This window comes from Nicotiana tabacum, chromosome 23, assembly GCF_000715075.1.
Source record: "Nicotiana tabacum cultivar K326 chromosome 23, ASM71507v2, whole genome shotgun sequence".
In the NCBI taxonomy this organism is placed as follows: domain Eukaryota; kingdom Viridiplantae; phylum Streptophyta; class Magnoliopsida; order Solanales; family Solanaceae; genus Nicotiana; species Nicotiana tabacum.
In genome coordinates, this window is record NC_134102.1 from 26,092,459 (window position 1) to 26,119,678 (window position 27,220).

At 37.2% G+C, this 27,220-nt stretch overlaps 1 protein-coding gene across 1 annotated transcript; it reads right to left on the reverse strand.

Annotated features, from left to right (window-relative positions):
* Nucleotides 1-20,389: 20,389 nt before the first annotated feature.
* On the reverse strand, nt 20,390-23,547 carry LOC107785741 (transcription factor bHLH14-like). The gene is made up of 3 exons (XM_016607110.2): nt 22,684-23,547; nt 21,923-22,237; nt 20,390-20,803 (listed from the first exon to the last, which is right to left on the reverse strand). The coding sequence occupies exons 1-3, from the start codon at nt 23,431-23,433 to the stop codon at nt 20,549-20,551; spliced, it is 1,320 nt and encodes a 439-aa protein (XP_016462596.1). The 5' UTR covers nt 23,434-23,547; the 3' UTR covers nt 20,390-20,548.
* Between the last annotated feature and the right edge of the window lie 3,673 nt (nt 23,548-27,220).

Below are 27,220 nucleotides of genomic sequence, written 5' to 3' on the forward strand. Positions count from 1 at the left end.
CAGACTTGGGAGAGATATATTTCATCAAATCACTCAGGCTACGTGCCCCATTGCAGTTACCACACCACCCACACGATCAGTTAGGGGTGGAGGACAGGCGAGTAGAAGGCGTCCTAGAGGTGGAGACTCAGCCGTTGTTATATTTGTTTTATGGTATGATGGAGGTCGTTACATCAGATGGTGTCGTTATAGGTACGAGCTCGATTTAAAATAAAGGAATAATTTCCTTAACTTGATTCGGTTCTGAGTATCAAGACGAGTCCTATTGTGCTCCACTTATGAGTGAGCTTCGTAATTCTATAATCTACTTATGTGTCTACTTCTGTGGGGAGGTTTTATGGAGATAACTACACCTATCATTCCATAATAGACTCTATTAAGATCTGTGAGGCTAAAGGTGCCTTTTTGGTATTTATTTCGGTATGTTTTGATGTATTTCCGGATAATTATTTACAAATTGTGAATTATATGCCCTACCGGTGTAGGGTTCATTAGGTGTTGTGATTTTATTTAACGAAAGTTATTTAAAAGGAGAAAATGGAAAGTTTCGATTAGCAAGATGTGCATATTACTTGTGATTCAGAACTGAGGCCGAGGTCCTCATATTTTTAAAATAAAGTGATATGTTTAAAATGGGCTATGAGCTGCGATGAAAGTTATATAAGGATGAGATCCTTGTGCTACAAATTCTTGTGTTTAAATTCTCCCTTGTGAAAATTAAATTTATACTACAGTACTAATAGGGAGTCATGCCTTCTAGGCTTATTTGAAAAAAATTTGTATGAAATTCTCTGTGCATACTTTCCAAATTCGTGTTGTAATATTGAGGTGTAGCCTACGAGGTAGGTGCCCGCTCATGTGGCGTTAAATGTGACTCGTTAATTCGGGTAAATAATTATGAGGTCTTCATGCCTCGCATCTCGTTATTAGTATTGTGAAGGTTTGAAACGAGATTTTTGTTAACATGAAGTTAATTGGCGATTCTGTAATTGATTATGAAAAACTATTAAGACCAGATTAACCCAGAAGGGTGCCCCATTTAAATGGTCAGACAAGTGTGAGTTAAGCTTTCAGAAGCTCAATACCGCTTTGATTACAACGCTAGTGTTGGTATTACCCACAGGTTCAGGATCATATACGATATATTATGACCCTTCTCACATTGGGCCTGGTGCAGTATTAATGCAAGATGGCAAGGTAATTGCATATGCGTCACGGCAATTGAAAGTTTACGAGAAGAATTATCCTGTTCATGACTTAGAACTGGCAGCCATTGTTCATGCGCTGAAGATTTGGAGGCATTACTTCTACGGTGTTTTGTGTAAGGTATTTACTGATCATCGCTGCCTTCAGTACCTGTTCAAACAAAAAGATCTTAATTTGAGGCAGAGAAGATGGTTGGAGTTGTTGAAAGACTATGATATCACCCTGGAAAGGCCAATATGGTGGCCGATGCTTTGAGTAGAAAGGCTGTGAGTATGGGCTGTCTTGCGTATATTCCGGTTGGTGAGAGGCCATTAGCTGCATATGTTCAGACTTTGACTAATCAGTTAGTAAGGTTAGATGTTTCGGAACCCAGTTGGGTTCTAGCATGCACAGTCGCTCGGTCTTCCTTATATGAGCGCATCAGAGAGAGGCAATATGATGATCTTCAATTACTTGTCCTTAAGGACACAGTGAGGCACGGTGATGCCAAACAGGTTGTTGTGGGGGAAGAAGGGGTTCTGCGAATGCAGGGTCGTATTTATGTGCCTAATGTGGATGGGCTTCGTGAATTAATTCTTGAAGAAGCACACAGTTCCAGGTATTCTATTCATCCAGGTACCGCCAAAATGTATTAAGATTTGCGGCAACATTATTCGTGAAAGAGAATGAAAAAGGATATAGTTGCATATGTAGCTTAATGTCTGAATTGTTAGCAAGTTAAGTACAAGCATCAGAGACCTGGTGTTTGCTTCAGAAGTTAGAAATTCCTGAGTGGAAGTGGGAGCGTATCACTATGGATTTTGTTGTTGGGCTCCCACGGACTCAGAGAAAATTTGACGCAGTTTGGGTCATTGTGGACAGGTTAACCAAGTCAGCCCATTTCATTCCAGTGGCAGTTACCTATTCTTTAGAGAGGTTAGCTGAAATTTACATTTGTGAGATTGTCCGCCTTCACGGTGTGCCCGTGTCTATAATTTCAGATTGAGGTACGCAGTTTACCTCATATTTCTAGAGGGCTGTACAGCGCTAGTTAGGCATGCGGGTGGAGTTGAGTACAACATTTCATCCACAGACAGACGGATAGTCAGAGTGCACTATTCAGATATTGGAAGATATGCTTTGCGCTTATGTTATAGACTTTGGAGATTCTTGGGATCATTTCTTACCGCTTGTGGAGTTTCTTTATAATAATAGTTACCAGTCGAGCATTCAGATGGCTCCATATGAGGCATTATACGGAAGGCAATGCCGATCGCCAGTTGGTTGGTTTGAACCGGGAGAGGCTCGGTTGTTGGGTACCGATTTGATACAGGATGCCTTGGATAAGGTCAAGATTATTCAGGATCGACTTCGCGCAGCTCTGTCTAGGCAAAAGAGTTATGCCGACCATAAATTTTGTGATATTGCATTCATGGTTGGAGAAAGAATATTGCTCCGGGTTTCACCTATGAAAGGTGTAATGAGGTTCGGAAAGAAGGGCAAGTTGAGCCCTAGGTATATCGGACCGTTTGAAATTCTTGAAAGGGTGGGTGAAGTAGCTTACATGCTTGCATTTCCACCTAGTTTATCAGCGGTTCATCCGGTGTTCCATGTGTCTATGCTCCGAAAATATCATGGTGACCCGTCCCACGTGTTAGATTTCAGCTCTGTCCAATTGGACAAGGATTTGACTTACGAGGAGGAGCCGATGGCTATTCTAGCCCTGCAGGTTCGCAAGTTGAGATCAAAGAATTACCCTTCAGTTCGAGTGTAGTGGAGAGGTCAGCCTATTGAGGCAGCTACTTGGGAGTCCGAATCCGATATGCAGAGTAGATATCCCCACCTTTTCACCAGCCTAGGTACTTTTCTATGTCCGTTCGAGGACGAACGGTTATTTTAAAGGTGGAGATTGTGATGACCCAAAAGGTCATCTTATGTTTTAGAACTCGAATCTGCGCTCTTAAGCCTTAAAAATCTCATTTTACCCTCCTCGATTTACGTGCGCAGTCAGGGCAGGTTTCCGGAAAGCTTTTATGTTGAAAACTAATGAAAATAAGACCTTTTGTCTGAAAAGTTGATTTTAGTTGTCTTTGGTCAATATATTTGGTAAACGGACCCGGATTTGTGTTTTGACGATCCCGGTAGGTCCGTATCGAATTATGGGACCTGAGCGTATGCCCAGAATTGAATTCGGAGGTCCTTTGCTTGAGTTATGAATTTTTGATGAAAATTAAAAGTCTGGAAATTATTTGTTTTTAAAAATTTATTGATATTTGGCATTGTTAGTATCGGGTCCGTATTTTGGTTCTGGATCCCGGTACAGGTTCATTATGATATTTAAGACTTGTCTGTGAAATTTGGTGAGAAACGGAGTTGATTTAACGTGATGCGGACGTCCAGTTGAGAAAATAGAAATTTTAAAGTGTTCTTGAGAATTTCATTTGTTTTGGTACTAAATTCGTAGTTCTAGGTGTTATTTTGGTGATTTGATGGCGCGAGCAAGTTCGTATGATGTTTTTAGACTTGTGTGCATGTTTGGTTTGGAGCCCCGATGGCTCGGGTGAGTTTTGGATAGGCTACAGAGTGATTTGGACTTAGAAAAATAGCTGGTGTGCTTCAGCTGTGTTGCGGGCCTCAGACCTCGCAAATGCGAGGTCAGGGTTGGCATTTGCGATCACTGTTGAAGTCGCATTTGCAAACTTCTCATCGCAAATGCGAAGAGAAACTGGGCCAGTCTCTGTTCGCAATTGCGAACTTTTCTTCGCATTTGCGAAGGGAGTCTGGGAGGAGTATGGATCGCAAATGCAATCTTTTGTCCGCATTTGCAAGGTCAGTGATCGCAATTGCGACACTTTCCTCGCATTTACGAAGGGCAGCAGGATTGTGAAGGCTTCGCAATTATGATAGCCCCTTCGCATTTGCGAAGCTCAGGTCGCAATTGCGACGTCTGCAGCTAAACAAAATGACTTTTGGACGGGAATTTTCATTCATTTCCTAAATTTTCAAGACCTAAAACACAAGAGGCGATTTTCCAAAGACCATCTCTTCCCCAAATCATAGGTAAGTGATTCTAAACTGGTTTCTTTCAATCTTTCACTACATTTTACTAGATTTCAACCAAAAATCTAAGGTTTTCATGGTAGAATTCGGGGTTTTTGGTAGAAACTAGGGATTTTGAAAATTTGGGGATTTAGACCTCAATTTGAGGTCGGATTCCAAAACCAATTATATATTCAAGCTCAGGGGTGAATGTGATGATCCAAAATGTCATCTTTAAATTTAATAAGTAATTATGTGTTCTAAGACCTCGAAAAGCACCATTTATCATTCCTCGACTTGCGTGCGCAGTCCGTACATTTTTCCAGAAAGTTTTTATGTGAAAAATAGATTAAAATGGGAAATAGAGCTTTAAAACTCAACTAAGTTGACTTTGGTCAACATTTTGAGCAAACGGACCCGGATTAGTATTTTAAAAATTCCGATAGGTCCGTATTGTGAATTGGGACTTGGGCGTGTGCCTGAAATCGAATTCCGAGGTCCCTAGCCCGAGTTATGGAATTTTGATGAAAAATTAAAATCTTGAAAGCTTAATAATTTTTAAGAAATTACTGATATTGGATTTATTGACCTCGAGCCCGTATTTTGGTTCCGGAACCCGGTATAGGTCCACTATAATATTTATGACTTGTCTGCCGAATTTGGCAAGAATCGGAGTTGATTTGACGTAATTCGGACGTCCGGCTGTAAGTGTCGGGGTTAACCTTGACTTGAGGGAATAGAACCCTTAAATTGTTTGTTATGTGAATTGCATGTAAACGATGTATAGGCGAGGTGACGAGTGTCTATACGCCGTCAAATTAATTGTTTGCCTGCTTACTTGAAAAAAAACATAACTTATTTTTAATCATAAATTAATTATTATAATAATTGTTTCTCTTTTATTCTTTGCAAATATAAATTCTTGAATTCCTACATTAATTGTTACATGCTATTTGAGTTATGTGCCTTAATTGTTATTTGACATTTAGCATAATAAATATTAAACTGCCTATTTGCTCCCTGATTTCCATAATAATTTGCTATTTGTCATTGTTTGCTTCATAATTAAACCATAATTATTGTATGCTTGTTGTCTTGTAATTTTATATTAATTTTTATATTTATTGGGAAAATTTCTTCAATAAGAATTGGTAAATGAAAATGTTGGAGGAGCGGGTTGCACGCCACAATATGATTGATTATTAAAAGTCAATATTGGAGGATCGGGTTGTACGCCGCAACAGATTTATTAAAAGTCAATATTGGAGAATCGGGTTACACGCCGCAACAGACTTATTAAAAAGTTAATATTGGAGGATCGGGTTGCACGCCGCAACAGACTTGATTAAAATGAATATGTTGGAGGAGCGGGTTGCACGCCGCAACAGAACTGAATGTGGATATATTGTGAGAGCGGGTTGCACGCTGCAACAGAAATAATGGAAATGATAATTGGTTATGACTTCTGAGTTGCCTTCAATTATTATAAATGAATTACCTGATTTATTCCTATTATTGTTATTGTTACTAATATTGTGTACATGTTAATGTAAGTGAACCGCCTTAGCCTCGTCACTACTTCGTCGAGGTTAGGCTCAGCACTTTCCAGTACATGAGGTCGGTTGTACTGATACTACACACTGCACTTCTTGTGCAGATTTTGGAGTTGGTCCCAGCGGCGTACCATAGACTTGCTCGGATTTCAACTATCAGAGAAGACTTGAGGTATAACTGCATGGCGTTCGCAGTTCTGAAGTCCCCGTCTATTGTACTTTAGCTGTGTGTTTATTTCCAGACAGCTTTATTTTATTCAGACATTTATTTGTATTTATTCTAGAAGCTCGTACACTTGTGACACCAATTCTGGGATAGTATTTAGACACCGTTATTATTATGGATTATTTCAAAATAGCTTCCGTATTTTCTTCCTTGTTATTAATAAATTTAAAAATTATTTTAAAAATGGATAATGTTATTCTAACGTTGGCTTGCCTAGCAAGTAAAATGTTAGGCGCCATCATGTTCCGGAGGTGAAAATTTCGGGTCGTGACAGTTGGTATCAGAGCACTAGGTTACATAGGTCTCACGAGTCACGAGAAAGCTTAGTAGAGTCTGAAGGATCGGTACGGAGACGTCTGTACTTATCTCTCAGAGGCTATGAAGTTTAGGAACAATATCACTTCTTTCTTATTCTGTTGTGCGATTTTATTCTATCATCGATGATCGAACCATTCTACTCTTATTCTCTCGCAGATGGTGAGAACACGTAATACCTCTACCGATGGACAGGGACCAGAACCCCCGGTGGCAACTATGGCCAGGGGTAGAGGTCGAGGCCGAGGTCATGCTAGAGGCCGAGGCAGAGGCCGAGGTAGAGCTCAGTCCAGAGCTCAAGCAGCTGCACCTGTTGAAGAACCTCAGATAGACCTTCAGGAGGAGGTCCCAGTTCAGAATGTACCAGTTGGACCAGTTCAGGTCCCAGTTCAGAATGTACCAGTTGGACCAGTTCATGTCCCAGAAGGATTCATAGCCACTCTAGTGCTTCAAGATGCTCTAGTCCGATTGGTGAGTCTTATGGAGGGTGTCGCCTAAAATGGTACATTTCCAGTGGTACCAGCCATCTCACAGGCTAGGGGAGGAGCACAAACTCCCACTACTCCCGCTCCGGAGCAGATGGCTCCCCAGAATCAGGCTCCAGCAGCCCCGCCAGTTAGGGTAGTTTAGCCAATTGTTACGGCACAGACCGGTGATAGGCCCGCCATGTCTTTTGAGGCCTTATTGTGACTGGATAAGTTCACTAAGCTCTTTCCAGTTCACTTCAGTGGTACACCTTCTGAGGACCCATAGGATTATCTTGCTGCCATGAGGTGCTGCGGAACATGGGTATAGTTGAGACCAATGAGGTTGATTTTGCTGTATTCCAGATGAAGGGTTCCGCCAATAGGTGGTGGATAGATTACGCATTGACCCGACCAGTCGGATCACCTATACTTACATGGGAGCAGTTCTCTCAGCTATTTCTGGAGAAGTTCCTCCCTATCACACTAAAAGAGGAATTCCATAAGCAATTCGAGCGTCTACAGCAGGGCAGTATGACTGTTATTCAGTATGAGTCCCGTTTTGTGGATTTGGCCCGTCATGCTCTCCTTTTACTTCCTACAGAGGGAGAGAGAGTGATGAGGTTCATTGAGGGACTCACTCACCCTATCAGACTTCAGATGGCCAAGGAGACCGGAAGTGAGATCTCTTTTCAGGCTGCTGCTAATGTCGCAAGGAGGATCGAGATGGTTCTTGCACAGGAAAGAGGGCAGAGGTCCGATAAGAGGCCTCGTCAGTTCGGTAGTTACAGTGGTGCCTCTTCTGGAGGCCGGGGTAATTTTGGCAGGGGTCATCCTCCCAGACTGTTTCATTCAGCACTTTATGTATCTCCCGGTGCTTCAAGGGGTCACGATCCTATTATGCCTTATTCTGGGCAGCCAGTATTCAGTGCACATTCAGCTCCTATCAGTGCACCACCACTCCAGAGTTACTATAGTGGTTATCCGACACATCTGGGTCAGCTTCAGCTTCAGCAACCACGACATCAGGATGGGTGTTATGAGTGTGGGAACATTGGTCACATCAGGAGGTATTGCCCTAGATTGGCAAGTAACAGATCTCGGCAAGATTCTCGTGCCATCATACCGGCACCGGTTGCTTCACCGCCTGCTCAGCCAGCTAGAGAAAGGGGTCAGGCAGTTAGAGGTGGAGGTCAGGCCATTAGAGGTGGAGGTCAGACCGTTAGAGGTGGAGGCCAGCCAGTTAGAGGCCGTCCCAGAGATGCATTTCAGAGTGGTGGGGCCCAGCCCCGGTTTTATGCTTTTCCAGCTAGGCCTGAGGCCGAGTCATCTGATGCTGTGATCACAGGTATTATTTCAGTTTGCCATAGAGATGCTTCAGTTCTATTTGATCCAGGATCTACTTATTCCTATGTGTCCTCCTATTTTGCTTCATATTTGGTTGTGCCTTGTGATTCGCTGAGTGCTTCTGTGTGTGTATCTACACCGGTGGGAGACTCTGTGGTAGTAGATCATGTCCACCGTTCGTGTGTGGTTACTATTGGTAATCTTGAAACTAGTGTGGATATTCTACTTCTTGATAAGGTAGATTTTGATGTCATCTTGGGTATGGATTGGCTGCCTCCTTATCATGCTATATTGGACTGTCATGCCAAGACAGTGACCCTAGCTATGCCGGGGTTACCTCGATTAGAGTGGAAAGGAACTTCTGGCCATTCTGCGAGCAGGGTTATTTCTTATATGAAAGTTCGGCGTATGCTAGAGAAAGGATGTCTAGCCTATTTGACTTATATTTGTGATCCCGGTGTGGATGTCCCTTCTATGGACTCAGTACCAGTTGTTCGTGAATTTTCAGAAGTATTTCCTGCAGATCTGCCGGGGATGCCACCCGACAGAGATATTGACTTTTGTATTGATTTGGCTCCAGGCACTCAGCCCATTTCTATTCCACCATACTGTATGGCCCCGCCAGAGTTGAAAGAATTGAAAGAGCAGTTACAAGACTTGCTTGATCAGGGATTCATTAGACCCAGTGTCTCACCCTGGGGTGCACCAGTATTATTTGTAAAGAAGAAAGATGGCTCGATGCGGATGTGTATAGACTATCGGCGAGTTGAACATTGCCACATCAAAAACAAATATCCGCTGCCAAGAATTGATTACTTATTTGATCAGCTTTAGGGTACCAAGGTATTTTCGAAAATTGATTTGAGATCTGGTTACCATCAGTTGAAGATTAGGGCATCTGATGTCCGTAAGATAGTTTTTCGGACTCGGTATGGGCATTACGAGTTCCTAGTGATGTCATTTGAGTTGACAAATGCTCCAGCATCATTTATGGATTTGATGAATTGGGTGTTCAAGCCATATTTGGATTCTTTTGTGGTTGTATTCATTAATGATATCTTGAATTACTCCAGCAGTCGAGAGGAGCATGAGCAGCATCTTCGAAGTGTGCTTCACACCTTGAAGAATAATCAGTTATATGCCAAATTTTCAAAATGTGAGTTTTGGTTAGACTCAGTTGCCTTTTTGGTACATGTTGTATCGGCAGAAGGCATAAAGGTGGATCCTAAGAAGATTGAGGCTATTCAGAATTGGCCTAGACCTACTTCGGTTACATAGATTCGGAGTTTCCTGGGTTTGGTAGGTTATTATCGTCGGTTCGTGGAAGGGTTTTCATCTATAGCAAGCACATTGACCAAACTAACCCAGAAGGGTGTTCCATTCAGATGGTCAGACGAGTGTGAGTTGAGCTTTCATAAGCTCAAGACCGCTTTGACTACGGCGCCAGTATTGGTATTACCCACAGGCTCAGGATCGTATACGGTATATTGTAACGCATCTCACATTGGGCTTGGTGCAGTATTAATGCAAGATGGCAAGGTAATTGCATATGCGTCGCGGCAGTTGAAAGTTCACGAGAAGAATTATCCTGTTCATAACTTAGAATTGGCAGCCATTGTTCATGCGCTGAAGATTTAGAGGCACTACCTCCACGGTGTCTCGTGTGAGGTATTTATCGATCATCGTAGCCTTTAGTATCTGTTCAAACAAAAAGATCTTAATTTGAGACATAAAAGATGGTTGGAGTTGTTGAAAGACTATGATATCACCATTTTGTATCACCCCGGAAAGGCCAATGTGGTGACCGATGCTTTGAGTAGAAAGGTTGTGAGTATGGGCAGTCTTGCGTATATTTCGGTTGGTGAGAGGCCATTAGCTGCAGATGTTCAGACTTTGGCTAATCAGTTCGTGAGGTTAGATGTTTCAGAACCCAGTCGGGTTCTAGCTTGTACAATCGCTCGGTCTTCTTTATATGAGCGCATCAGAGAGAGGCAGTATGATAATCCTGATTTACTTGTCCTTAAGGATACGGTGCGGCACGGTAATGCCAAATAGGTTGTTGTGGGGGAAGATAGAGTTCTGCGAATGCAAGGCCGTATTTGTGTGCCTAATGTGGATGGGCTTCGTGAATTAATTCTTGAAGAAGCACACAGTTCTAGGTATTCTATTCATCCAGGTACCGCTAAAATGTATCAAGATTTGCGGCAACATTATTGGTGGAGGAGAATGAAAAAGGATATAGTTGCGCATGTAGCTCGGTGTCTGAATTGTCAGCAAGTTAAGTACGAGCATCAAAGACCTGGTGGTTTGCTTCAGAAGTTAGAAATTACTGAGTGGAAGTGGGAGCGTATCACTATGGATTTTGTTGTTGGGCTCCCACGGACTCAGAGAAAATTTGACGCAGTTTGGGTCATTGTGGACAGGTTAACCAAGTCAGCCCATTTCATTCCAGTGGCAGTTACCTATTCTTTAGAGAGGTTAGCTGAAATTTACATTTGTGAGATTGTCCGCCTTCACGGTGTGCCCGTGTCTATTATTTCAGATTGAGGTACGCAGTTTACCTCATATTTCTGGAGGGCTGTACAGCGCTAGTTAGGCATGCGGGTGGAGTTGAGTACAACATTTCATTCACAGACAGACGGACAGTCAGAGCGCACTATTCAGATATTGGAAGATATGTTTCGCGCTTGTGTTATAGACTTTGGAGATTCTCGGGATCATTTCTTACCACTTGTGGAGTTTGCTTATAATAATAGTTACCAGTCGAGCATTCAGATGGATCCATATGAGGCATTATACTGAAGGCGATGTCGATCGCCAGTTGGTTGGTTTGAACCGGGAGAGGCTCGGTTGTTGGGTACCGATTTGATACAGGATGCCTTGGATAAGGTCAAGATTATTCAGGATCGACTTCGCACAGCTCAGTCTAGGCAAAAGAGTTATGCCGACCGTAAAGTTCGTGATATTGCATTCATGGTTGGAGAACGAATATTGCTCCGGGTTTCACCTATGAAAGGTGTAATGAGGTTCGGAAAGAAGGGCAAGTTGAGCCCTAGGTATATCGGACCCTTTGAAATTCTTGAAAGGGTGGGTGAAGTAGCCTACAGGCTTGCATTACCACCTAGTTTATCAGCGGTTCATCCGATGTTCCATGTGTCTATGCTCCAGAAATATCATGGTGATCCGTCCCATGTGTTAGATTTCAGCTCAGTCCAATTGGACAAAGATTTGACTTACGAGGAGGAGCCGGTGGCTATTCTAGCCCGGCAGGTCCGACAGTTGAGGTCTAAGAGTTATCCTTCAGTTCGGGTGCAATGGAGAGGTTAGTTGGTAGAGGCATCTACCTGGGAGTCCGAGTCGGACATGCGGAGTAAATATCCACACCTTTTCTCCAGCTCAGGTACTTTTTTTCTAACTCCGTTCGAGGACGAACATTTATTTTAGAGGTGGAGAATGTGATGACCCAAAATGTCACCTTTAAATTTAATAAGTAATTCTATGTTCTAAGACCTCGAAAATCATCATTTATCATTCCTCGACTTGCGTGTGCACTCCATACATTTTTCCGGAAAGTTTTTATGTGAAAAATGGATTAAAATGAGAAATAGAGCTTTAAAACTTAACTAAGTTGACTTTGGTCAACATTTTGAGCAAACGAACCCGGATCAGTGTTTCAAAAATTCTGGTAGGTCCGTATCATGATTTGGGACTTGGGCGTATGCCCGGAATCGAATTCCGAGGTCCCTAGCCCGAGTTATGGAATTTTGATGAAAAATTAAAAGCTTGAAAGCTTAATGATTTCTAAAAAATTACTGATGTTGGATTTATTGACCTCGGGTCCGTATTTTAGTTCTGGATCTCGGTATAGGTCCACTATAATATTTATGACTTGTCTGCCGAATTTGGCAAGAATCGGAGTTGATTTGACGTGATTCGGACGTCCGGTTGTAAAAATATAAGTTTTAAAGTTTTCTTGAAAACTTTCTTTGATTTGGTGTCCGATTCGTAGTTCTAGGTGTTATTTTGGCGATTCGATCGCACGAGCAAGTTCGTATGATGTTTTAGAACTTGTGTGCATGTTTGGTTTGGAGCCCCGAGGGCTCGGGTGAGTTTCGGATAGGTTATGGGGTGATTTCAGACTTAGGAAATCTAGTTTTCTGCAGACTTCAGGCTTCTGGTGTGTTCTTCTTCGCGTTCGCGAAGGTACTCTCACGCACGCGAAGAGCAAATTGAGCTGGCATGTTTTGTGCTTCGCGTTCGCGCCATAGTGACCGTGTTCGCGAAGACTTGAGGTTGAAAGCTTTGCCTTCGCGATAGAAGCCTCGCGTTCGCGAAGGGAAAGAGACTGGCCAGGAAAATTTAGCCTTCGCGTTCGCGAAGGCCAAGCCAGGCATGCATCGCGTTCGCGAGGTATCCCTCGCATTCGCGAAGAGTAAAATTTGATACCACATAATTGTGCTTCGTGAACGCGAGGTACTGACCGCGTTCACGAAGGGTAAAAATCCCAGAAACAGAACTTAAGTTCTGGAAATGGGGTTTCGACCCATTTTTGAGCTGGGGTAAGGCGATTTTTGGGAGATTTTTACGGGAAAATATTGGGGTAAATGTTCCTTATCCTATATTGATTATATTTCATGATTTCATACTCATTTATATCATGTATCCGTGAATTTATGGAAGAAAAATCAGATATTTATAAAATCTTCCAAAAACAAAAATTTAAGATTTGAAGGTCCATTTGATATCGGAATTGGACAAATTTGGTATGGTTGAACTCGTATCGGAACGGGTGTTCGGATTTCATGAGTTTTCCGGAATTTGAGATGTGGGTCCCACTTCCAAATATTTTAATGAATTTTGGATTTTTATCCGGAAAATTTATAAATTCATATGGAATTAATTCCTATGATTATTATTGAATATATTGAATTGTTTGTGAATAGATTTGAAGCTTTCGGAGGCAAATTTAAAAGGAAAAGCTGTGGTTGAATAATTGATTTGGAATTTGCAAAGCGAGGTAAGTGTCGGGGTTAACCTTGACTTGAGGGAATAGAACCCTTAAATTATTTGTTATGTGAATTGCATGTAAACGACGTATAGGCGAGGTGACGAGTGTCTATACGTCGTCAAATTAATTGTTTGCCTGCTTACTTGAAAAAAATCATAACTTATTTTTAATCATAAATTAATTATTATAATAATTGTTTCTCTTTTATTATTTGCAAATATAAATTCTTGAATTCCTGCATTAATTGTTACATGCTATTTGAATTATGTGCCTTAATTGTTATTTGACATTTAGCATAATAAATATTAAACTGCTTATTTGCTCCCTGATTTTCATAATAATTTGCTATTTGTCATTGTTTGCTTCATAATTAAACCATAATTATTGTATGCTTGTTGTCTTGTAATTTTATATTAATTGTTACATTTATTGGAAAAATTTCTTCTATAAGAATTGGTAAATAAAAATGTTGGAGGAGCGGGTTGCATGCCGCAACATGATTGATTATAATGAATATATTGGAGGATCGGGTTGCATGCCGCAACAGACTTATTAAAAGTCTATATTGGAGGATCGGGTTACACGCCGCAACAGACTTATTAAAAGTCAATATTGGAGAATCGGATTGCACGCCGCAACAGACTTATTAAAAGTCAATATTGGAGGATCGGGTTGCATGCCGCAACAGACATGTTAAAAAGTTAATATTGGAGGATCGGGTTGCACGCCGCAACAGACTTGATTAAAATGAATATGTTGGAGGAGTGGGTTGCACGCCGCAACAGAACTGAATGTGGATATATTGTGAGAGCAGGTTGCACGCTGCAACAGAAATAATGGAAATGATAATTGGTTATGACTGCTGAGTTGCCTTCAATTATTATATATGAATTACCTGATTTATTCCTATTATTGTTGTTGTTACTAATATTGCGTACAAGTTAATGTAAGTGAACCGCCTTAGCCTCGTCACTACTTCGTCGAGGTTAGGCTCAACACTTACCAGTATATGGGGTCGGTTGTACTGATACTATACTCTGCACTTCTTGTACAGATTTTGGAGTTGGTCTCAGCGGCGTACCATAGACTTGATCGGATTTCAGCTATCAGAGGAGACTTGAGGTATAACTGCATGGCGTTCGCAGTTCTGAAGTCCCCGTCTATTGTACTTTAGCTGTGTGTTTATTTTCAGACAGCTTTATTTTATTCAGATCTTTATTTGTATTTATTCTAGAAGCTCGTGCACTTGTGACACTAATTCTGGGATGGTATTTAGACACCGTTATTATTATGAATTATTTCAAAATTGCTTCCGCATTTGCTTCCTTGTTATTAATAAATTTAAAAATTATTTTAAAAATGGATAATGTTTTTCTAACGTTGGCTTGCCTAGCAAGTGAAATGTTAGGCGCCATCATCGTCCGGAGGTGGGAATTTTGGGTCGTGACAGTGAATGTGTAAATGGAATTTGGTCCGAACCTCGGGTTTTGACCAAGCGGGCTCGGGGTCGATTTTCGACTTTTTGGAGGAACATTTAGGAAATCTAAATTTATGCAATGTAATTGATTCCTTTAGCAAAATTTGATATTATTGAGTCATTTTTGAATAGATACAAGTGGTTTGGAGATGAATTCCAAAGGAAAAGATGTGATTGAGAATTAAGTGGCCTTCGGAGCAAGGTAAGTATTGTGTCTAACCTTGACTTGAGGGAATTAGGAACCTTAGATTACTTGCTAAGTGAAATTCATGTGAGTGGCGTATATGTGAGGTGACAAGTACTTATGCGCCGCCAATTTACCTGTTTTCCATGTTTCTCAGTTTTTCTTATATTGTCTCAATCCTATGCCTAATTGCGATGTGTTATACTAGTGTTATTCAATTTATCGTTCTTATCATATTTATGGATTTTCTAGTGATAATCGAGTTTTTATTTTAAAGTTGAGATTGATGTTATGGAATTAAATGTTGAGGTAAGGTTTGTACTTGCTATTCTATCTCCCTGTTGATATTTATGCATTGCATTATGATAAGGGAGAGTGTTAATGCACGAAAGGTGATACTGTGCCATATTGTGAGTGCTAATGCATGAAGGGTGATGCCATGCCATATTGTGAGTGTTAATACACGAAGGGTGATGCCGTGCCATATTGTGAGTGTTAATGCACGAAGGGTGATGCCGTGTCGTTTCTATTAATTTTTATGGTGAGATTGAGAGTAAAAGCACGAAGGGTGATGCCGTACATTTTTCCTTACTGTATTCACTATTCCTATTGATTCATGGTATATTGACTGCTCCGGTGATCATTCTGTTGTAGTTCTTTATCTTGTATTCCCCTCAGTATGTTCCTCTCCCGACAATTCCTGTTTAGTTCTTCATTTCTGTTATTTGTATATACACTGTTAAATTGTACAGGTTGATTCGTAGGTGCCTTGCCTTAGCCTCGTCACTATTTCGTCGAGGTTAGGCTCGACACTTACCAGTACATGGGGTCGATTGTACTGATACTGTACTCTACACTTTCTATGCAAATTTTGATATCGGCTCGGGTTGATCGAGATTCTGCTATTGGTCCGCTGTCCGGAGACTCAAGGTAGATCTGTCGGCGTTCACAGACCTTGAAGTCCCTGTCTATCTTTTCTGTTCTACTGTTTCTTTCATTCAGACAGTTGTATTTCTTTCTGACTATTACTTGTAGCAAATTCTAGAATGCTCGTGAATTGTGACTCCAGATCCTGGTGGTAGTAGTTAATACAGATTTATGATTTTCCGCACTTATTATATTTCATCTTAGTTAATTATTGTTAATTACTGAATGGAAATAAGGAATTGGTTAATGATTCTCTAACGTTGACTTGACTAGCAAGTAAAATGTTAGGTGCCATCACGGTCCCGTCGGTGGAAAATTTCGGGTCGCGATAGATAGACATAAAGACGACTTGTGACACAAGAAGATTTATAAATATCCTAGCATTGTTTATATGGAGACGTGTTCTTTTGTGGTGGATGTAGTCATTTCAGGTTTTAATCTGGAAATACATGAAAAACTTGATATGCGTATAATGGAAATCATTGAAGGATTTAAATTATTCTGAAGCATATTAAGGTTCTCAAAAAATTTATTAAATAAAGCTTCAGAAAATTCTTATGTGAATTAGAGCGATCATGGCGTACACGATTTGTTTTTGTGTCTAGTATAATTGGTGCACTAATGTATCTTGCTAGAACTATGAACACAACAATATGCAAGCAAGATATAGTTTTATTCCTATATGAAGATATTGGAATACTATTAGGATTATATTGCAAAAGGAATCCTTGATATAGATTTTTTTATTCTAACAAATATTGCCAAAGTTTTATTGGTTATGCAAATGCAAGCATTTTCTGAAGTTCGTTCTTCAAACAATCTATTTGTATGTGAGGGCACTGCCATATTATTATTTCACAAGGAAATCAATTATTGATACTTATTCAACAATGTCAATATACTAGCAACTGATTAATCAAGTCACTCAACACACAACCGGTGTATGACTTTACTTTGAAGAGAAGACTCTAATAATAGTGAAGATGATGATGTTTGCTTATCTCAATTGAAAGAAGGATATATTGAAGGAGACAGAATAAATCATATATTTCATCAAAGTTCTTTATTAGACATAATCTTCACCGAACGGTGAAATAGATGTTCAATAAATTTGTTCGCTTGATAATTTGGTGATTCTATTCAACGAAGCATGATCAACCTCAACATTTAAGAAGTTCGTATACATGATCGTAACACATCATCTAAGTGAAATAAATTGATGTTTTCATCAGGGGGAAGCAAATACGCGTTGTACTCTTTTTTCCTTAGCTACGATTTTATCCCACTGGATTTTTCTGGCAAGGTTTTTAATAAGGCAGCAAGCAACGCGTATTACATGATATGTGTACTCTTTTTCTTTCAATAGGATTTTTTTTCCCATAAGGCTTTTTCTTAGAAAGGTTTTAACGAGGCACATTATCTATGGACATCCAAAAGGGAGTGTTATAAAATCTTGAATTATGGTGGATGTCCAGAACCACCAAAGGAGTAATGCTCACTACTCTTCTCCATTATCTCCATAACTTTCACTACTATAATACTTATGGAATTATGATATAACCTCCCCATGATCTGCCTCCATGATCTCAAATGCTTAATGATATATTCAATGACATATTTCTTTATTTTTTATGCCTATATAAAGGCCTTGTAATAGATGAAAAGAACACACAATTGAAGAAAAAATAATAATCTCTCCTCTCTTTCTCTCTATATCTCTTAGCTTGTTTTTCCTTATTCTATATTATTACTTTGAGCTATATTTTATAACATTAACCTACTTCTGATTTTTGTTAGAAAGGGTTAACGTTAATAAGTAGAATGAACACATAATATGGATGGCCAACTTAAATGGGGACTATTACCTAGTGATGTGACTACTCCCTTGTCTTACTCCCTAATTTCATTTCGTGTGAGTGTTTATCTAGACATAGAGTTCAAGAAAAAAAAAACAAAACTTTTAGAGTGTGTTTGGTATAACGAAAAATATTTTTTTGGTAAACAAGTAGTAATCTTACTCATTTTTCGGTGTTTGGTACGTAAATTAAGGAAAATAATTTCTCAAGAGTATTCATAAATAATTTAGATACAATAAACATGAAACCATAAACTTTCGAACCACCAACCTTCCGAACCCACAAATTTCATAAACTTCTGAATCACTAAACTTTCAAATCCGAAAACTCTATAATTTTTAAACCTGCAAACTTCCAGACACATAAACCTCCAAACTCATAACTTTGGAACTCGTAAAATTTCGAACCTGTAAACTGAAAAATGAAAAAATCAGAACTGAAAATATTTTTTTTTAAAATTGCGGGGGGTGGGGGTGGCGCGAAAAAACGAAAAAAATTGAAAATTAAAGTTGGAGGGGGTTGAGTTAAATGTGAGGGTAGGTGGAGTTTTTGAAAACTGTTTTCCTAACTTTTTATAGGGAAGTTATTTTCATTCAATTTCAGGAAAATGTGATATCTAGAAAAATATTTTTCAAACTATTTTGTGCAACCAAACAGTGAAAAATGGGAAAATATTTTCCTTCATACCAAACACACCCTTAGGATATGTGGTTTTAAAATGTCAAGACACGTCCCTTCGTTTCCATATAGATGATTTAGCTTGACTTTGCAAAATGTTTAAGAAAAAGAAGAAGACTTTTGAAACATGTAGTCCTAAAGGCTTAAGGGATAAAAGCTTTGTGGGGCCATAGTATTTGTGTAACTATAAAAACTTCTCATTAAGGGTAAAGTGGGTAGAATGAAAAGTTTAAAGTTAAATTGTTTCTAAATATAGAAATGTGTCATTCTTTTTGGAACATACTAATAAAAAAAGTGTATCATTTAAATTGAAACGGAAGGAATATGTATTATAAAAATTTAATGAACGATAAAATGAGAAGTTTTAAAGTTAGATCGTGTCTGAAGAAAAAAATAAAATATATTTTAAAAAAAGTATATCACATAAAATAAAATAGAAGAGTAAATTTTGGCAGGGAAAAACATTAGTAGTAAAAGAAAGAAAGGTATATATGATTAATCACGGCTCGTTTGGTACGAGAGATGAGCAATAATTAATCTCCGAATTAAATTTAAGAAGAGTTTATTTCATGTTTGGTAGGTAAACAAATACGGTATAATTAATTCCGAAGAATTGTAGTGTCTTTTTATCCCCATTAAAAAATAGAATAACTAATACCATAATAATTAATCCTGGAATAACTTCTTTCCGACCAAACGACCCCTCACATTTGTAGTAATGGCGGGGTCACGGGTAACAGGATTGCATGTGACAATAGCCGTATACCTCAGTCTTTCCGTAGAAATGAGGGAATCCATGCGAATATATTCCTGGACGATTTATTAGCTGATAGTTTACTGTTAAAAATTTAGTATTAATGTACTTTTACCTATTAAAGCAGGCCACGTTTATTTTATCTTTAAAGTTACGACATTAGGTTTATTTATAAACAATTACATGTGGGGTTGTGAGTTTCACCTTCAACCAAGAGGTTGTGAGTTCGAGTCACCCCAAGAGTAAGGTGGGGAGTTCTTGGAGGGAGGGAGCCGAAGGTATATCAGAAACAGTCTCTCTACCCCAGGGTAGGGGTAAGGTCTGCGTACACACTACTATCCCAAGACCCCACTAGTAAAATTATACTGAGTTGTTGTTGTTGTAATTACATGTTGTTTTTCACAATTTAACCATATGTGTGTAAATATTTTGCAGTATTAATGCATATAAGTTAAAATCGTTTCAAGATAAACAAGTAAGATAGACATATATTATCAGAGGTTTCGAGTTTGAATCCTTGTAATTGAGGAAAATCTCTGATTGAAAGCGCTTCATTCTCAGTTGGTTCATGCGGCATGAATTCAAAAATTAGTTGAACTAGTGAGTTTCGGATAGTATATTGACAACAATAATAAGATACCCAGTATATCTCACAAGTTGGGTCTTGCAATGGTAGTGTGTACGCAAACCTTACTACCACCATGTGGAGGTAGAGAGGTTGTTTTCGAAGACCCTCGGCTCAAGGACAAAATGAAAAGGAGCAGTAGCAACAAGCTGCAGTAACAACAGTGATATAGTAAAATAACTGAAGCAAAAAAATAACATGTACAAATATAACTCTACAAACAAAAATACAAGACTAATGCTACTGGCACCGGTATGGCAAAAGAATAAATCAATTACGTCATAGCCTTATACCCTAATCTTCGACCTCCATACCATTCTGTCAATGGTCATATTCTCAGTAAGCTAAATTTGTGTCATGTCTTACCTAATCACCTCACTGCAATATATATTTCCGAACAGTAGATCATTAAACAAAAAATGACATGACTCGACCATCGTAATTTTTACACCGCGTGCTCGTTTAATTTTAGTATCCGAATTAAAAAAAGCCACATAAGAATATGCAGCAATGTGCATCCCATTAATTTGACCAAAGCTTACTATACAAGGATTTGGCTATCTCATAAAAAACCATTATTACACAATTACAGTACAAACGCAAGATATTAAAGAAGGATTTTAGTTACTATAACAACAACAATAAACTTCGTGTAATCTCATAAGTGAAGTTTACGGAGGATACTGTGTACGCATACCTCACCCTACCTCGTGAAAGTTGAGAGACTGTTTCCAATAGATTTTCGGCTCAGTAAAACATAGTCACAGGCTCACAGCGTTATTGAAAAGAAATAGGGTAATGGATACATACGGATATTAGTTACTAGCTAGAAGAAGATTTAAAAAGGAAGAAAAGGCAAAAGAAATATGTACATGCTCAAAACTAAACGACAAGATAAGGCAATTATATATCAACAGGCCTCTATTTGCTCTAAGCTTCTAAGAAGAGCAGCTCTTAATCCATCTTCAGTTTTCAACTCCTTAGGAACTCTAATCACTATATTTTGAAGCAAAATGTTGTTGACACTTGAGATGCTGGCATGGTGGACATGAAGTTCAAGATCTTGAAGTGCACACATCAATCTTGTTGATGGGTAATTCACATTTTCTGATTGAACTCTAATCATGGCATTTGGACCCACCATCTTCACTTCAACCTCCAATGTCTGGTTTTGTTTGGTCGAAATTAATGTTGTAGAAAATGATGTTAGATTGTGAGTTTGTTTGTAACATAAGAAATGAACTATCTTTCCATGAAATAAAATAACTATTTCTCAATATCTTTTTGTCAACTCTATAAATCCACCCTTCTCCAAATGGCAGTATTTTAAAAATCGCGGGCACAAAACAAGGTGTTTTCTCCCCGAGGCGTTGGCCGTATGCCCCATGATCTTTGATTTTTCGTATTTTATAAATCATTATAATAGAAATAAATATCAAAAGAAGGTAAAATTATAAAAAATTTAAGAAAATATAAAATAAATATAAATGTATATAGAACGGTTTCATCTTAAACACTAATCATAATTAGCAATTGACTAAAAAATTAATTAGAACTCTTTCATATAATAAAAACTAGCCATACTTTGAAAACAAATGAGTAGAAATATATAAACTAACTTGAAAGAGCAAAAGAGTTTGAAAAGAAAGTTGCAAATTGATTTTTTCCTTTACCCAATAGAACGCGAAGAGAAAGAATAAAAATTAGGGCTAAGATAAAAAAAAATCTTTTGACTTTTAAGTTTAAATATTTTAGAATTTAATAACAAGCAGATATTTGTGTTTTTTAGCAATTTTATTTCTAACTCGAGGAGGTTTTTGGGGCTTATGCCCCAAAGCAAAAACTCGCTCAACGACTAGGCGTACACCTAGAATAATGGGGCTAACGTCTCGCGATACTTTACCCCCAAATCATTTCGATGCGTTTTTGCTATCCCTCGACCCGAGACTCGCCCCAGAAATACTTTTTAAAACACAGTTAAAAAGTGATTAAGTTAATTAGTGCCTTTGTTAACTATGTTCTGAAAAGACTTGCTATATATAATATCCTAAAGAATATACATGCAATATTTATTTAAAAATAATGATTATTTACGTGTCAAAACATTTTTCTCTTGCTTAGGTTTTTCTTTTTCATCGATTCTTGATACTAAAAGTAGTCTACAGATGCATAATATATGTATAATTTATGTATACTGGCTAGAAAAAGTAAATTAAGAATCCGTCGGACTATTTGTATAAAAATACGTAGTTTTAGTCTATTTTCAAACTGGAGAAGGGCTTACATGATCAACCGAATTGGTAGAGCTTTGGTTGTCCACAGCATCATTGGATTCCATTTGCAGTTTCTTCTTGAGCTCCAAGTTTCTATGAAGTTTTGACTCCAATTTATCCACTTTGGCTTTGAGTTCATTGATATAGGCCACAGCGTCTGATAGCAATGAGGCTTTGTCCATTCTTGTAACCTGCGGAACCACCGAGCGCAACGCGTAGAATCGGTGGTTGAGTTTCTCCCTCCTCTGCCTCTCCACCTCTACGTGGTTCATTTGCTTGTCGCAATCTTCTCCTGGCTTTCTTCCCCTTTTCTTGTAGGTCCTTTTCTGCAACGCGAATTCGTAAGTTTCAGAAGTTCAGAATGAATTATTTCTTGAACATGTTTGATGTGACTAAAGTCATTTAATTTTTAAAAATATATTTTTCATGAGGAAGTCATATGTGGCGTGTGGCGTTTGGTTATAAGAGTTCTCCATAGAAAACATTTTTCATCAAAACGAGAAAAATGATTTCTCTCTTTTATAGTCGGAAGTCATTGTTCAATGAGTTGTGAAGCCAAGATTTAGAATTTATGGATTAGGAATTCTAATTCTTTTAAGTTACTGAATTCTAAATTAATTATTTTTACATATTTAATGAATTTTTTAATATAAATATAAGATTTGAACCGAAACTATTAGGTCAGCTGAACACGCAACCAATGTGCTGGTTCTGTCCCATGTGTATATGGAGAGAGAGAGAGAGAGTTGAAAGCAATAATTTCAGAACCCACCTTAGATCCAACTCTGCTTTTCTGCACCGGATGTTCTAATAATTGACAATCTGAAGCCGATAGCTCGGAATCTGGAAATGAAACATGGCTTGTTGTGGCTACCTCTTCGAATTTCTTCAGCTTTGATTCCTGATTTTTGTTACTGTTGTTCTCTGATTCTTGACCATCTTCTTGCAAGCCGGTGACAAGATCAATATTAGCAAAATAAATGGTATTTTGATCAAGAAAGTTATAAATTGGACCATTTTCTTGATCTGAAGAAAACAGAGACTTGACTTGTTGAACCAAGCTCCAATCCTCTTTGATTATATCACTCGAGCCCAATTCGAGCACCCCATTTGAAATTGAAACATAAACTAGAGTTTTAACGCCATTGTTCTGAGCTTCTTTAGCCCTTTCGCAGCTACAAAACTGAACTTGTTGTGCCCCTGTTAGCCACACAAAAGTAGCAGTACTAAAAACTTTTCCTATAACCCCTTCATTAACAGAATAAGACTGAGCCAGTGACAACACGTAGAACCATTCTATGTCTTTATTGGTCCCCTGAAAATGGCCATCGCCCCAAGTTAAGAGGAGGCTCCCATTGTTATCTTCATTGGAAGTTTGCCAGAAAATGGTGTAAGCCCAAGAATCTGTTTGACTATTGAGAATATATTTAAGCTTCTGTTGAAGAGTTGATGGCTGATTTTCTTGAGAAATTAAGGCTGGTGTAGAAAATGATGATGTTGCGGGAAAAATTACTTCATTCATTTTTGGTAGTAATTTTGTTTAGATTACTCCATTAGATGTGATGATGGAGATGGAAAGGAGAGATGAATAGTTGAAGAAGGACGATGAGGGAAATATGATTGCAACTTATATACATGCACTATACAGTTTTTGGTTTAAATCATACACTTAGGGGGCGTTTAGTAGGATGTCTTAGGTAAAATAATTATACGTGTCAAACCATAACATTATCACTACACTGATTTTTTGATAGATGGATAAGTATATATAAAGACAAAATTGCCCTTAAAATCAACACACCAAACAATCAATAAGAAATAATTTTAATATAACTAATTCCAGCATTACTAATATTTTATATTCAATACTATTTTTATACACCTTAAGGGTCGTTTGGTAGGATGTATTAGGGAATTTCTTTTGTATTAGTTTTGATATTACTAATCCATTATTTATTTATTTTTTATAAAAAAATTGGGTTTGTTTGTTGTTGGCGTTGTTATTTGGTAATATTTTTTAACATATATATAACTAATACTTATATTAGTTATACATCCTATTTAGTATTATTATTATTATACATAGCAAACTATAGCAAGCAATGCCATAGTGTTTAATACATGGATTAGCATTTATAAAGATAGAATTACCTTTTCAAAACTTTTTTCAAATCATTTCCAAAGAATGTGGAGGGTATTTTTTGTAAACAAACAAATTTTTCAAAAAATTATGCAAAGCATGTTGTTTTTAATAAACCAAACCAAACAGTCGCTAAGAAATAATTTCAATATAACTAATTCCGGCATAACTAATCTCATCATTACTAATATCACCATTGCTAATACACCTTAATCAGTATATTATTATACACCCTACCAAACGACTAGGGTAAAGTTTTTTTTTATACCAGTGAATTTTAAATGGAAAAATGACATAGTGTACCACTGTAAAAATAATAGCCGAAAAAATATATAAAATTTATATATTTTTTGTATATATATACATTATGTATGTTATATACAAAAATTATACAAGTTTTATACACTCTTTCGGCTACCAAATATAAATAGTTTCTGGCGCGAGTTAAAAGTGATAATACCCCATTTAAAATTGTTATACTAGGTATAGCTTACAAATTTTACCAAATTATTAATTACTTAATATTTATCAAAAGATTTACTAATAATTACTTAATAAATAATCTGATTATATAAATAATTTAGACATCATCATTGCAAAGAACTTAAACACGAACCCTTTTTTATTTTATGTAATTAGTGTTTCTAACTGATTATAGCAGATCATTTACTGTATTTTTTGTTATTAAATTTAAATAATTACCATAGGAAAATACGCATATTTATGTGAGTAACCTAAGTTAATGATGTAAAAATTGTACGCATCAATACACAAAAGTTAAAAACTGCTAAAATATGCAGAGCTAGCTACGTCTTGGTTAGTAGTAGAACGTTATCATGTTCAGAAAGGGTAGGTTGAAACTAAAGCTTCTTGCTTGTACAGTGTACTATGTTTGCTCGTCATTGATTACCTCGAAATTTAAACACACGTTTCAAGCTACCAATAAAAAATTAGGACGTAATCTGTCTTTTTAAATAAAATAATAAAGAAGTCCTAGACCGCCATTGTGAATTTGGTGTTGAAAAAGTTTCCGGAAAAAGTTTTTTGGAAAGTTCCTTTATAGAATTTTTCACGTGTCGAGCAATATTTTGTGAAAAATACTTTTGATTTTAGAAAAAAAATAAGTTTTAGGGTAGAAGAGGTGGATTACAAAGAGAAACGATTTTTTGCAATTTGCAAACGTCTTCGAAAATATTGGCATGGATATATTTTGAAATTAAAATGTTTAATTGAACCACAGCTCCTTCTTAAACAAGCAAGTTGACCATAAGTCCATAACCAAAGGCCATATAACAATAAAATTATGTTCTATATCTTTGATTTGAGTTATTAATAAATCCAAATAGACTTGATTCTATTTAAGATCGAATCATGCCTCAGTAAAGGAAACATGTCTTATCATTCTCTATCTCATCATGTCTTGGCCATTCTTTAATCTTTTTAATTATTTGGTGTTTTAGCCTATACTTTGATTAATTTGAATTAACGTCATATTTAATATTTTAGTATTCCCTACTAGAAATAACTCAATTTCTCCTAACTTGAACTCTAGAAGCGATTCCTTGGCTTGATTACTTGATTCTCTGTCTTCCTCTATTGTCTCTTTTTTTAATTGTCTTCGTGGTATACGTCGTAGCTGTGTGCTCTAAAACCTTAAATAGAAAAACCATGTATTTGCTTAAGAGTTTGAACAACATATGTAACAAATGTATGACGTGTGTAAATGGAGGTTGAGGTATAGCTTAGTAGACTTTTACTTGCGCGCAGTATGGTATCTTTTTCATTCTAAAGTCTTGAATTTAAAACTTCTGATGAAGGGCCACATAATTGTTAGGATCGACATAATGTGTCATGCTATAGTTAGTAAAGCAAATCTTGAACAACGATAAATCAGACAAAAAAAAATATATCAAAAAAATACAAGTATTTAACGTGGTCCGGTCAATTGGCCTACGTTCATAGGCAGAGATGAACAATTCATTATATAAAAGAGAGTACAATATATCGAGAGAATAACCTCACAAAGAGGTAAACACAAGTGTCATGTTAATACTTATCCCGAAATTTTCCCCCTAAACAAAACTCTCAAGCCCCATGTGGCTACATTGTAGATGCTACTGAATGATAAAAAAAGATTTTCAATTTATAGAATTCCAAGCCTTTTCCTTCCGGAAAAGGACTAGCCAAATATGAAAAAGTTATAATTTCCTTCTAAAAAGGAAAATCCAATATAATAAATATGTTGCCCTTTCCTTCAAGAGATAGAAAAACTAAATATAATAAGGAAATCAAGACAAACACCTGACAAGAATCCTATAGCAACACGCAGTATCGTGTTTCAGTCTCTTATCTCTTTTTTCTTTCTCGTTCTTTTTAGTTTGTGGAAGGCAGTAAATAATGGAGGATAGAGGTGTACATAGGTCGGGCTGATTCGGATTTTTCAATTACCAAACCAAACCAATGGTGTCGAATTTTTAAATCTATAAATCAAACCAAACCAACAAAATTGGGTTTTTCAATCTCGGTTTTTCTCGGATTTTTTGGATTTTCGATTTTTTTTTCCGGTAAAGTCTTCATAGCACAAAATATGCAACTTGTGCTCCAAAAATTTCTTTAGTCCTAGTAAGATACAACTATATAATTTATTTTTCAAGAAATAACACAATAATATGAGATAAGTCATAGCATTATACTAAAATATTCAATAACAAATATAATAAAATTGCATAAGCCAAATATTGCTAATTAATAAGCCATAATAAAAATTAACATAATTTAAAAATACTATATATAAGTTATGCTAAAATAAGTATAGCTAATAAGTACTATTAATTACATAACTAAGTACTAAAGAAAAAGATAAACTAAGTTATGCATTTTTATTATAAACCAATGTAAAACTAAAAAATATATATCCAACACTGTCGTCATCTAACTCATCCCTTGTATTGAATTGAATTTCTTTTGTTAGCATTAATATTGATTTGAACTTTGTTTGAGTTATTACATTTATGAGCTATAAAATTTATTTATCGTTCAAAAATGTTAAGTCTAAGCTTGAAATAATATGTTAAAAGATAAAAATATGAAAAAGTTTAAGAAATATTTATAAATTACATTACAATATATATTTATATGTATAAAATATTTTTAAAAATTATATAAATGT

Excerpts from the sequence above, each read along its gene's own strand:
- LOC107785741 (XM_016607110.2), bottom strand. The coding sequence starts at position 23,433 with ATGAATGAAGTAATTTTTCCCGCAACATCATCATTTTCTACACCAGCC. Across the intron at positions 22,238-22,683 it reads AAAGCAGAGTTGGATCTAAG|AAAAGGACCTACAAGAAAAG; the intron begins GTGGGTTCTGAA and ends TTCGCGTTGCAG. Across the intron at positions 20,804-21,922 it reads CTACCAATTCGGTTGATCAT|ACATTGGAGGTTGAAGTGAA; the intron begins GTAAGCCCTTCT and ends AAACAAAACCAG.